This window comes from Hippocampus comes, unplaced genomic scaffold (genome assembly GCF_001891065.2).
Source record: "Hippocampus comes isolate QL1 unplaced genomic scaffold, H_comes_QL1_v1.1 scaffold90, whole genome shotgun sequence".
NCBI classification, from domain to species: domain Eukaryota; kingdom Metazoa; phylum Chordata; class Actinopteri; order Syngnathiformes; family Syngnathidae; genus Hippocampus; species Hippocampus comes.
This window is the reverse complement of record NW_017804912.1, coordinates 108144-120079: the sequence shown is the minus strand read 5'-3', so window position 1 is coordinate 120079 and position 11936 is coordinate 108144. Positions and strand designations below refer to the sequence as shown.

General features: G+C 44.9%; 3 protein-coding genes across 3 annotated transcripts in view; all 3 read right to left on the bottom strand.

Annotated features, from left to right (window-relative positions):
* LOC109525029 (protein SZT2-like) overlaps positions 1-6072 on the bottom strand; it is a 51550-nt gene extending 45478 nt beyond the window's left edge. Inside the window, exons 1-17 of the mRNA XM_019885257.1 lie at positions 5908-6072; positions 5711-5833; positions 5452-5605; positions 5267-5373; positions 4953-5163; positions 4537-4707; positions 3643-3874; positions 3452-3581; positions 2899-3044; positions 2590-2742; positions 2041-2155; positions 1702-1910; positions 1246-1485; positions 1061-1139; positions 538-626; positions 291-459; positions 85-202 (exon numbers count right to left, since the gene is read on the bottom strand). Of these exons, the coding sequence (XP_019740816.1) occupies positions 85-202; positions 291-459; positions 538-626; positions 1061-1139; positions 1246-1485; positions 1702-1910; positions 2041-2155; positions 2590-2742; positions 2899-3044; positions 3452-3581; positions 3643-3874; positions 4537-4707; positions 4953-5163; positions 5267-5373; positions 5452-5605; positions 5711-5833; positions 5908-6060 (2599 nt within the window). The 5' untranslated portion in view covers positions 6061-6072. The remainder of the gene's footprint in view (positions 1-84; positions 203-290; positions 460-537; positions 627-1060; positions 1140-1245; positions 1486-1701; positions 1911-2040; positions 2156-2589; positions 2743-2898; positions 3045-3451; positions 3582-3642; positions 3875-4536; positions 4708-4952; positions 5164-5266; positions 5374-5451; positions 5606-5710; positions 5834-5907) is intronic.
* A 413-nt stretch (positions 6073-6485) lies between these two features.
* On the bottom strand, positions 6486-9871 carry LOC109524503 (protein SZT2-like). Its single transcript, XM_019884439.1, has 5 exons — positions 9725-9871; positions 7553-7678; positions 7292-7480; positions 6702-6872; positions 6486-6632 (listed from the first exon to the last, which is right to left on the bottom strand). Exons 1-5 carry the CDS (start codon positions 9746-9748, stop codon positions 6486-6488), a joined length of 657 nt encoding a protein of 218 aa, XP_019739998.1. The 5' UTR covers positions 9749-9871.
* A 710-nt stretch (positions 9872-10581) lies between these two features.
* On the bottom strand, positions 10582-11523 carry LOC109524493 (protein SZT2-like). Its single transcript, XM_019884431.1, has 4 exons — positions 11358-11523; positions 11166-11288; positions 10920-11053; positions 10582-10585 (listed from the first exon to the last, which is right to left on the bottom strand). Exons 1-4 carry the CDS (start codon positions 11508-11510, stop codon positions 10582-10584), a joined length of 414 nt encoding a protein of 137 aa, XP_019739990.1. The 5' UTR covers positions 11511-11523.
* Positions 11524-11936: the final 413 nt, after the last annotated feature.

Sequence of the window (11936 nt, the reverse complement as noted above, 5' to 3'; positions counted from 1 at the left end):
ACGCACACACACACACACACACACACACACACACACACACACACACACACACACACAAAAAACAATATTTAAAAGCTTGCAAACCTGTAGTGTCCCTGAGTCCAGCAGGCACAGAGCAGACCTGGTCTTTGTTCTGACACAGCTGACTCAGGTACTCAAATGTCATCATGGTGGACATGCAGGCTAAATCTCTGGGGAAGATCTGGGTGAATTTACAGCAGAGTCAACGCGACCAATCGGAGGGAGTACTTCATCGCAAACAGGGTGGGAGCGGCGGCCGAGTGACTCACGGCTTGAGGCACTTCCTGGTAGCTGAGGCCCAGCAGGTGGCGATGTTGCTCCGAGCAGCTGGCGATGGTGCCACTCTGAGGCTCCACCCAACACTCGGTCACCACGTTGAGCTCCACGTCCACGTCCACCGCCTCAACCTCCGTGTCGTTGTCGTCGTCCGTGGAGAAGCTGCAACATTCAGCGCAACTTTTTTGACAAACGGCGCCGATCGACAAATATGAGGTGAAGGCGTGGATGAGGAGCTACCTGTCCTTGGTGGAGGTCGCGTGAGGCGGGAAGAGGATGTACTGGACGATGCACGAGTGACTCTCTTGCTCAGAGTCGGCGGACGTGCCCTAGCGCAGGAACAAACGTACAAAGTACATTTGTGTACATCGTCTTCAAAGTTCAACCCTGGATTACGAGCCACATACTGCTTCACCAAGACAATTATTATTATTATGTTCACATGTAGCTGCACGTTGTATGTTTATGAAAAGGTTTGAATAAAAAGATGTATATTTAAGAAGAAAAAAAAAAAACAATAGTCAGAGGCACATATTTTCTCTGCTCTGTGGGCACAATGACGATCACAGATGTCAACTACCATTAGGGGACCTGCTCGGCCTCTTCCTCTGACTCATTTACGCTACATCTCAACCAATCGAGCTCAGTGGTGCCCAAAATGTTGTGGCACAAAGTGGTACTACACCAAAGGCACAAAACCCTTGAAAAAATTGCCTCCAAATCTGCGATATTGTTTTGTGGCCAAGTATGTAAAGTCTTTTACCTTCATGGGCAGCTCAATGACCATGTTGACGATGCCGTCTCCGCTGGCGGCAAAATGAAAACCCTCCGACAGGCGGATCCTTCACAACAAGAACTTTCAGAGTCAGGCTTGTTGCTTGTATCTTGAAAAACTCGTAAGTAGGGTCACTTGTATCTCAAGGCACCGCTGTACGCTGGGGGACTCACTCAGACAGCATGGAGAGGATGTGGGCGACGGCCTGCATGGCCACGGCCGGACCCTGGCTGCTCTGCACCGCCCACACCCAGCGTCGGTGCAGGAAGTAGCGGGACAGCGAGGCCAGTGTGGACGAGGCGGCGCGGTTGCCCGCCACGTTGAGGGGTGCCGACCCGCTGGAGGGCTGCAAAGACGTATTCTCGATGCTGAAGATGAAGGGAGTCCTGAAGTCCGGAGGCAGCTTCTCGTACCTGGCGAACAGATCGAAAACAGTCCAAAAAGTCACTTTTGCAAACTGAGAACTTTGATTTTGAGCATTTGAGGTGCATCGGAGTCAATTTGTTGGTGATACGATACAATACAATACAATTTTTTCTTAATGAATCAGCTTAACTATTTTTTGAACTTTCTATCCCTTTATTTAAAAACAGGACAATATTTTTTGACGTGTGTGCTTCGGCGCCGACCTGATGAGCAGCTTCTCGAGCGGCTTGTTGAGCACCACAACGCACGGCCGGTCCGACAGGGCATGCTTGGGCGTGGAGAGAGCGGGCGACTTGGATGGCGAAGGCTGTCCCGCTGCCGCCTTCCTCTTGGTCTTGGGCGTGGCCTCCTTGCTGTGAATGCGATGCGGGAAGCGGAGCTTGAGGATCTGCTCGCGGAGCTCGTCCACAATCTGACAAGCAGGGGACAAAGAATGGATGCGTCGCACGATCCCAGGATCTTATAGTTATTATTATTGAGTGTATCATTATATATACCATATCCTTGTATCGCTATAATGACCAGCATAAACATGCTACTACCTTGTTTCGAACGTGTGCCGGTGTTCCGATGGGAAAGCCCAATCGCAGAACCATGCAGGGGGTCTTGGAGATGAGTCGGACCAGATAGAAGGAGGTGGGGGGCTGCTCCAGGGAACTGTGGGCACACAATTACAAGACTATATACTGCGGAACTCATACGTGTTGACAATTGAACTACAAAAGTTTAAAACCTCCACTAAGCATTTTAACGTGTCGAAGGCGGGAGGTTGGATGCTTGTAAAGTAGATCTTAGAGTAGTCAAAAAAGGTCTGGCACTCCTCCTCTACGCAACAGATTGAAAACAAACAGTCTGGCAACACATGTAGACTGAGAATATCACAGTAGTAAGTCTTGCATTCTTTATCCTCTTCAGACTATGATTAGGTTTGGGCTGCTGCTATTGATAATCGATTAATAATTACTTCTTTGATTAATCGATGCATCGGGCAAAAAAGTAATTGCCATCATCAAAACCAGTCAACATTTTATAAAATTCTCCACAGGCTCAGTTGGGGGCATCATTATAATCATCATCGTCGTCATCGTCACCTGTATATGAGCTTGACGTAGGAGTAACCCTCGACCAGAACGAAGCTGCTCCAGTCCCTCAGCAGCGAGGTGAGCGCAGAGTGGGAGATGCGACATTGGATGGTGCTGTAACGCCCGTTGTTGCCCGCCGTGTGCAGGTGTTTGGGCACCGGCCTGCACGCACACAAACATCACAGATACACAGTTGCACACCAAGCACACACACAAATGCAGAGGCAAATATAAACAAAGTCCAGAATAACAGAACACACACACACACACAACACAGGGTACGTGTGGCAACCAAAGAGTGTGTGTGTTGCGTCTCACATGTCGTGTTCCAGGATGATGGCAATGCGGTGCATGTGCAGCCACCTCTGCCAGAAATTGGCATCCATGGAGAGGATGGGCTTCCAGTAGGAGGCGAACTGTGACTGCGACGAGTCTTTGGAGCCACCGTGCTGCAGGGACAGAACCTGGACAAGACAAAATAACGTGATGTCACTTCCTGCTTATGTCACTTGTCAATCAAGCATTGTGTGTTTGGACTGGGGATATACAAGTGATGTTGGAATTTTGTGCTCAACGTAGAGCTCCAACGATTACAAATCAAAACAGAGCATCTGCTTTTACAAAGGAGATACATTAGGAGGACAATGATCACGTTTGCCAATGTTCTGAATTGTTATGGACCGAACGAGAACCCGAATCATAATCAGTTTATGCAAATATTTATCAGTTCATTTAATCGATTACAAAAATAAATCAGTAATTTGTAAATGGGCAAATTCTGTCTGTACGGGTCAGACAAATAAATGCTGACCTCTGGTGTGCCAACTTAGTGGACGTGCAATGTGAAAGTGGTTTCTAATGTTGCGCTTACCGGTGTGGTGGATCCGGGAGGGATGTAGAAGAGCGGAACTCCGTTCTTGGTGCTCTCGGGGATGGTGTAGTTCTCCGGAACGGAGTTGAAAGACTGCAGGTGCACCAGCATCTGATCCGTCTGGTTGATGCTGCAGGGATGAAAGTGGTTCACCATCGCGCGCCAAAAGCGGTTGCGCGTTTGTCCGCTACCTCTGCAAAGTGTTCCAGAAGCGGCGGATGACCGAGGTGCGGTAGGAGCTTGTGATGGGCTTCCTCTGCGTGCAGCTGATGTCGTGTAGGATGTCGTAGCTGCCTTCCATGGTCACCTCCACCCGGGTGGTCCGCTTGCCGGGGTCCAGCGGCCACGGGGCCGACGCCACGTACTCGATGTGCATGTTGTGCTTCCACAGCAGCACCAGCTTCACTTCCAGCTGACTGCCGCCTGAAAGCAAACATGATGCCTTAAGTGTTAACAAGTTGTAAATTGTACCAGAAAAAAAAAAGAAGTTAGGATCTTGCGAGAAACAATTCATGAAATAAACAAACATTAAGGGAAGTTACAAGAAAACAAATATTGCATGAAAACTATGGGAAAAGTTGTATTTTTAAGAACATTTTAAAAAATTATTTTAGAAAAAAAGAGTTAGGAAAACTTTTTGACATTTTACAAGTAGAAAAAAAACAGTAGTGTATGACAATAAATGTCATACACTTCAGTCATAATTATGAATAACAATTAAAAAAATGGAGTTGAAATAAAAGTTCATGAGAAAAAAAGGCATGACCTTCTGGGAATTGGGTACTTTTCTGAGAAAGAAATTGTCATGATGAAAAAGCGATTACAATATTATAAGAACAAAAAAAAAAAAGTTTGATGAGAAAAAGAGTCATGGGGAAAACACGTGTAATCATAAAAAAATCTGAATTGTATAAGAAAAAAAAATCTAAATTTCACAAGAGCAAAAAAGTGGAGTACAAAAGAAGTTGTGACTTTATGAGGAAAAAGTTTGTCATCATAAAATTCAGTTGATGAGACGAACGGAATTTTACATTTATGATGGGGAAAAAAAACAACGTTATGAGCAAAGGACTTTCTCGGACAACCTTTGGTGAGGCTGATTTCCCGGATGGTGTAGCCCTCCCTGAGCCTGACAGACACCACGCTGATTAGGTGAGCGTGCACGTCCTTTTCCGTGTGCTTCTTCCTGCGCATCGCCAGTGCCGGGTTTCCGCTGGCCGACACCAGGTGCTCGTTGAACAGTTTGTGCTGAGACACTGCAAAACACCAAACATCCAAGAAAGGAGGAACCGAACATGAACAAAAGGTTGTTGCCGGGTACTCTTATGAAAACATTGTCATTATCCAAGAAAGGAGGAAAAAAAATGTAATCTTACACAAAGCTGCAAGCATACACAAAAAGTCATATCTTTACCATTAAAAAGGCGTACATGGAAAAAGTTGTTAAAAAGGGGTCAATAAGAAGAAATTTGAAGAGGGTGTGAAGAATGGTCTGACCCACCGCTTAAGATGTCCGAGTTGATGGCTTCGGGGGTCTTGAGGAAGGAATAGGTGAGGAAGGCCTTGTGGTAGGCGTTCATGTTGTGGCTGTCCAGGTCCAGCGGAGGACAGCTGGGCAGGTAGGACCCGAGGGTGGCCACCGAGATGAACTTCATCAGTTCCACGTTGGGGATGTAGCCGAAGCTGCAGTCGTACGAGTACGGCCCGCCCACCTAAATGGCCGCGCGCCCAACCATCCCACAGCATTGTACAGAGAGTGAGGTTGCGGTCGCAAGTGCAGTAATTCAGGACGAAGGCAGCAGCCGGAGTGAGAACCTGCACAAAGGAGCATGTGATGGTCCCGCTCCTCAGCTGGTTCAGCAGCGTCTCACACACGACGACATCGGGGACGCTCATCACGCCGTCCGTGATGATGATGATGCCTGAAACACGAGTGGGCGGGTCAGGCTGGTGCGACGCACTCGCAACAGCAAGAAAGGCAGTGAGGGAGGCCAAGCTACCGGCGCTGGAGTTGGGAGGCAGCAGCTGCAGGGCCAGGATGCCCTGGCGCACCATGCTGACCAGGCCCATGTCCGACGACACCATGGAGATGTTCGGCCTCCTGGGAGGCGGATCCTCCACGCCGTTGCCATGGAGACCACACTCCACCGAGCACTAAAGGTCAAGCACAGTCAACTATGACTTCTGAGTTTCACCAGCATAAAATAATAATATGAGGGAAAAAAATGTTACACTCCCATTGCCAAGGTGCCCGCTTACACTTTCGTGCTGCTGATTGAGCACATGGGCGATGTTGCTTTCCACCGCTTTGAGCTGCTGGTAGATGTGATGCAGGAAGTGGCCCAGGTCTGTTCGCTCCAGTTGACATCCCTGTACCAGGACCTGCACCAGTTCGACAAGATGAGTTGAGCCAATGAAAACGTTTCGGTGTCAGGGAAATGAGAAGAAGAGGAGACCTGATGTGACGTGAGGCCGAAAATGGAGGAGTAGACCAGGATGGTGGTGAAGATCTTTGGGGTGAAGAGCTGCTCCGTTCCCGGGACCGTAAAGGGCTGAGCGAGACCGGCCAGACATCTGGACAAGGCGTGGAAAACCTCATCGAAAATCATCTCGCCTGTACTGTCATCCTGGGAAACGGCACACCCGAGTTAGTGCCTTAGCATGCTAATCCTAAACTAGAGAAACATTTTCTGAAATACTGAAAATGGTTGTTGATGGGGTGGCTAGTCGTTGAATGCGTAGGACTTGAGTGTGGAGTTAGTAGTTGAGGGTAAAGCAGTTGAAGGTTCATATTTAAGGTTGTAGTTAGTAGTTTAATGCTGTAGATGTGACTATAAATTAGTCGCTGTGGGTGTAGCGATCATGGTTGTAGTCACTGAGGGTGTAGTTTGTAGTTGAGTGTGTACTACTAGAAGTATTTAAGCGGGTTGTAGAGTGTGTAGTAGTTGAGGGATGAGTCATAGCCTGCACAGTTACTGAAGCATTGAAGGTGAGTAGATGTATTGGATTCCCATGCTAGCAGATGGTTCTTCAGTCATTCGTTTGAACTGAAAGCAAATGGCGGGCGAGTCTGATTGAGCACATGGGCGATGTTGCTTTCCACCGCTTTGAGCTGCTGGTAGATGTGATGCAGGAAGTGGCCCAGGTCTGTTCGCTCCAGTTGACATCCCTGTACCAGGACCTGCACCATTTCGACAAGTTGAGCCAATGAAAACGTTTCGGCGTCCGGGAAATGAGAAGAAGAGGAGACCTGATGGGACGTGAGGCCGAAAATGGAGGAGTAGACCAGGATGGTGGTGAAGATCTTTGGGGTAAAGAGCTGCTCCGTTCCCGGGACCGTAAAGGGTTGAGCGAGACCGGCCAGACATCTGGACAAGGCATGGAAAACCTCATCGAAAATCATCTCTCCCGTGCTGTCATCCTGGGAAACGGCGATATGCTCGGCATCCTCCACCTGGACACACGACAGGTCGCTGGAAAATCAAATCACTGACATTTTTTTCATGAGAATTCCATTTCTGATTTGAGCCCATTTCGCTCAGAGAAAGAGAAAATGACATTATTCAAAACAAACTGTGCTCTCGATCGATATTTCTCCTGATTGAGAGAGTCATCAGTAGTTGAGTGTAGCAATTAAGAGTACAGGTAGTTCATGGTGAAGTAGTGTGGCAATTTTGTGGCATGAAATACCAATTGAGGGTTATGACAGTAGCATGCTATCATCGTATAGTCCAACAGTGGCGTTATTGTGATGAGTATTGGATTCCCATGCTAGCAGATGGTTCTTCAGTAATTCGTTTCAACTGAGAGCAAATGGCGGGCGAGTGTCATATGACTCACCACGATGCCCGTGGACGGGCTGAGATCCAGCTCGATGATGAAGCGATACCTGCGTGCCAGGAAAGTGGCACGAGTGGATGGCACCAACAGGGCGGGCTGGGCGGCATTGGGGCGGGGGAGCGGCGGCGGGTCCCGCTGCCATCCTTTGGGTAAAACGCTCAGCAAGTCCAGCTCATTGGTAGAGTTGAGCTGCAATGGAGCGGAATAACCTGATTAGTCGCTGGATGGTGGAAAAGCAAACGACAACAAGATAAAGCTCACCAGATCCAGTTTAGATGCCGGCCAGATGGTTTGGTTGAGTTTCCCTAGAAACCAGGCCAGACGCACATTCCTGGAGATGCGATACTCCTCTTTCATCAGCAGGTAGATATGCTCGGCATCCTCCACCTGGACACACGACAGGTCGCTGGAAAATCAAATCACTGACATTTTTTTCATGAGAATTCCATTTCTGATTTGAGCCCATTTCGCTCAGAGAAAGAGAAAATGACATTATTCAAAACAAACTGTGCTCTCGATCGATATTTCTCCTGATTGAGAGAGTCATCAGTAGTTGAGTGTAGCAATTAAGAGTACAGGTAGTTCATGGTGAAGTAGTGTGGCAATTTTGTGGCATGAAATACCAATTGAGGGTTATGACAGTAGCATGCTATCATCGTATAGTCCAACAGTGGCGTTATTGTGATGACGCGATGACGTTTTTTCAGCATGTTTCCCGCCTAATTTCAACAATACTTCATTTGGATGTTAATTAATGAATGACAAGAGAAGAATTCACACTGATACAAACTGAACCTCATCAACTAATAGCAAAGCAGTGCCACTACGGAGCAAAAGCGAGGTGGCAACGTTAAAAAACAAAGTGTCAAAATGTGATGCTACCCAAGTCATATTTAAGGTTGTAGTTAGTAGTTTAATGCTGTAGATGTGACTATAAATTAGTCGCTGTGGGTGTAGCGATCATGGTTGTAGTCACTGAGGGTGTAGTTTGTAGTTGAGTGTGTACTACTAGAAGTATTTAAGCGGGTTGTAGAGTGTGTAGTAGTTGAGGGATGAGTCATAGCCTGCACAGTTACTGAAGCATTGAAGGTGAGTAGATGTATTGGATTCCCATGCTAGCAGATGGTTCTTCAGTCATTCGTTTGAACTGAAAGCAAATGGCGGGCGAGTGGCGCGAGCGCCATTGGGTGGTTCGAAGTGGAAACTAAAGAACAACTGCAAGAACGAAAGCGGACACATTCGGGCGAATATTAGATTTCCCCAAAATATTAATATTTAACAATATAGATCAAATTAATGTGACTTGTCGAAAAGCATGGGGTGAGTGGCTCTTGATTTAAGTTTTGATAATCAAAAAACACGCGATCGAAGATGCAATGATTGTGAATACGGTACGTTTCTATCTATCTATCTATCTATCTATCTATCTATCTATCTATCTATCTATCTATCTATCTATCTATCTATCTATCTATCTATCTATCTATCATACCTGAATCAATCAACTACACACAACAAGCAAAGAAAAAAAAGATTGTTGTTAAAGGGGCTACAAAATATATTGATATTAACTTCAGAAGAAATAAGTGATGAATTGGGGAGTAGTAAAATAAATGAAAAAGAAATATAAACTCAGTCTCAAAATCAAAAGAAATACAAAAAGCTCCGTAGTAAATTTGACTATTAGATTTCTGAATTTAAAAAGGCATTATTTTATTATGTAGAATATGGTGGTGAAAACAGTTATTCATTATATATTGCTATTAAAAATAATTACAGGGAACAATTTCCTCAGAAATTGAGGAAATAAAATAAATATGCTCGGCATCCTCCACCTGGACACACGACAGGACGCTGGAAGATCAAATCGCTGACATTTTTTTCATGAGATTTCCATTTCTGATTTGAGCCCATTTCGCTCAAAGAAAAAGAAAATGACATTATACAAAACAAACTGTGCTCTCTATCGATATTTCTCCTGATTGAGAGCGTCATCAGTAGTTGAGTGCAGCAATTACATTAATAGTCCAGGTAGTTCATGGTGAAGTAGTGTGGCATGAAATACCAATTGAGGATTCTGACAGTAGCATGCTATCATCGTAGAGTCCAACAGTGGCGTTATTGTGATGGCGCGATGACGTTTTTTCAGCATGTTTCCCGCCTAATTTCAACAAGACTTCATTTGGATGTTAATTAATGAATGACACGAGAAGAATTCACACTGATACAAACGGAACCTCATCAACTAATGGCAAAGCAGTTCCACTACGGAGCAAAAGCGAGGTGGCAACGTTAAAAAACAAAGTGTCAAAATGTGATGCTACCCAAGTCCACTTGCTTGGATTGTGGTTGATGACTTAACAGGAGCAAAAGTGAAATCAAACCAGTGCACCACATTTCTCCTTGGCACACTATTTGTTAGGGTCGACTCACCTCAGTGTCCTGTCTCTCTGCCATGCCGTGCGTCGCATAAGGACCGCGGGGATGTTGGCTATCGTCAAAAAATTGATTTGGAACTTGTTTTGGTCCAAACTGACTTTTTGTTTGTCATGTAGACAGTCTATGTACACGCGTCTTCTTCACGCCCATTAATGGCGATTGGATAACATCTATCAAACTCACGAGCGCCATTGGGTGGTTCGAAGTGGAAACTAAAGCACAACTGCAAGAACGAAAGCAGACAGATTTGGGCGAATATAAAATTTCCCCAAAATATTAAAATTTAACAATATAGATCAAATTAATGTGACTTGTCGAAAAGCATGGGGTGAGTGGCTCTTGATTTAAGTTTTGATAATCAAAAAACACGCGATCGAAGATGCAATGATTGTGAATACGGTACGTTTCTATCTATCTATCTATCTATCTATCTATCTATCTATCTATCTATCTATCTATCTATCTATCTATCTATCTATCTATCTATCTATCTATCATACCTGAATCAATAAACTACACCCAACAAGCAAAGAAAAAACAGATTGTTGTTAAAGGGGCTATAAAATATATTGATATTAACCTCAGAAGAAAAAAAGATGAATTGGGGAGTATTAAAATAAAAGAAAAAGAAATATAAACTCAGTTCAAAATCAAAATAAATGCAAAAAGCTCCGTAGTAAATTTGACTATTAGATTCCTGAATTTAAAAAATGCATTATTTTATTATGTAGAATAGTTATGGTGGTGAAAACAGTTATTCATTGTATATTGATATTAAAATTTACAGGGAACAATCTCCTCAGAAACTGAGGAAATAAAATAATAAAATAAAACCGAATGAAAAAAAACCATTACCTGTATGGGGAAATGGGAACTACAGAATAAAATCAATTAAGAATCAATTAATAGATGACTATGAAGTGTAAAATAAAGTAGCTAAGCAATTATGATTTAAGATTTTATGTTTGTTTGAATTTCTTTGTACGAAGACGAGCAAATTTAGATTGCAAGAAAACGGAGTAATAATAGATGACTATGAAGTGTAAAATAAAGTAGCTAATCAATTATGATTTAAGATTTTATGTTTGTTTGAATTACTTTGTACGAAGACGAGCAATTTAGATAGCAAGAAAACGAGTCAACTGAGAGATTATTGGGTGGCGCTAATGCTTTCTCATAGTTTGCAAACACAATCTGCAGGGCCAGTATGCCTTGCCCCACCATGCTGACCAGGCCCATGTCCGACGACACCATGGAGATGTTCGGCCTCCTGGGAGGCGGATCCTCCACGCCGTTGCCATGGAGACCACACTCCACCGAGCACTAAAGGTCAAACACAGTCAACTATGACTTCCGAGTTGTAATTTGACCAGCAAAAAACAATAACATGAGGGGAACAAAATTTTATACTCCCATTGCCAAGGTGCTCGCTTACACTTTCGTGCTGCTGATTGAGCACATGGGCGATGTTGCTTTCCACCGCTTTGAGCTGCTGGTAGATGTGATGCAGGAAGTGGCCCAGGTCCGTTCGCTCCAGTTGACATCCCTGTACCAGGACCTGCACCATTTCGACAAGTTGAGCCAATGAAAACGTTTCGGCGTCCGGGAAATGAGAAGAAGAGGAGACCTGATGGGACGTGAGGCCGAAAATGGAGGAGTAGACCAGGATGGTGGTGAAGATCTTTGGGGTAAAGAGCTGCTCCGTTCCCGGGACCGTAAAGGGTTGAGCGAGACCGGCCAGACATCTGGACAAGGCATGGAAAACCTCATCGAAAATCATCTCTCCCGTGCTGTCATCCTGGGAAACGGCGCACCCGAGTTAGTGCCTTAGCATGCTAATCCTAAACTAGAGAAACATTTTCTGAAATACTGAAAATGGTTGTTGATGGTGTGGCTAGTCGTTGAATGCGTAGGACTTGAGTGTGGAGTTAGTAGTTGAGGGTAAAGCAGTTGAAGGTTCATATTTAAGGTTGTAGTTAGTAGTTTAATGCTGTAGATGTGACTATAAATTAGTCGCTGTGGGTGTAGCGATCATGGTTGTAGTCACTGAGGGTGTAGTTTGTAGTTGAGTGTGTACTACTAGAAGTATTTAAGCGGCTTGTAGAGTGTGTAGGAGTTGAGGGATGAGTCATAGCCTGCACAGTTACTGAAGCATTGAAGGTGAGTAGATGTATTGGATTCCCATGCTAGCAGATGGTTCTTCAGT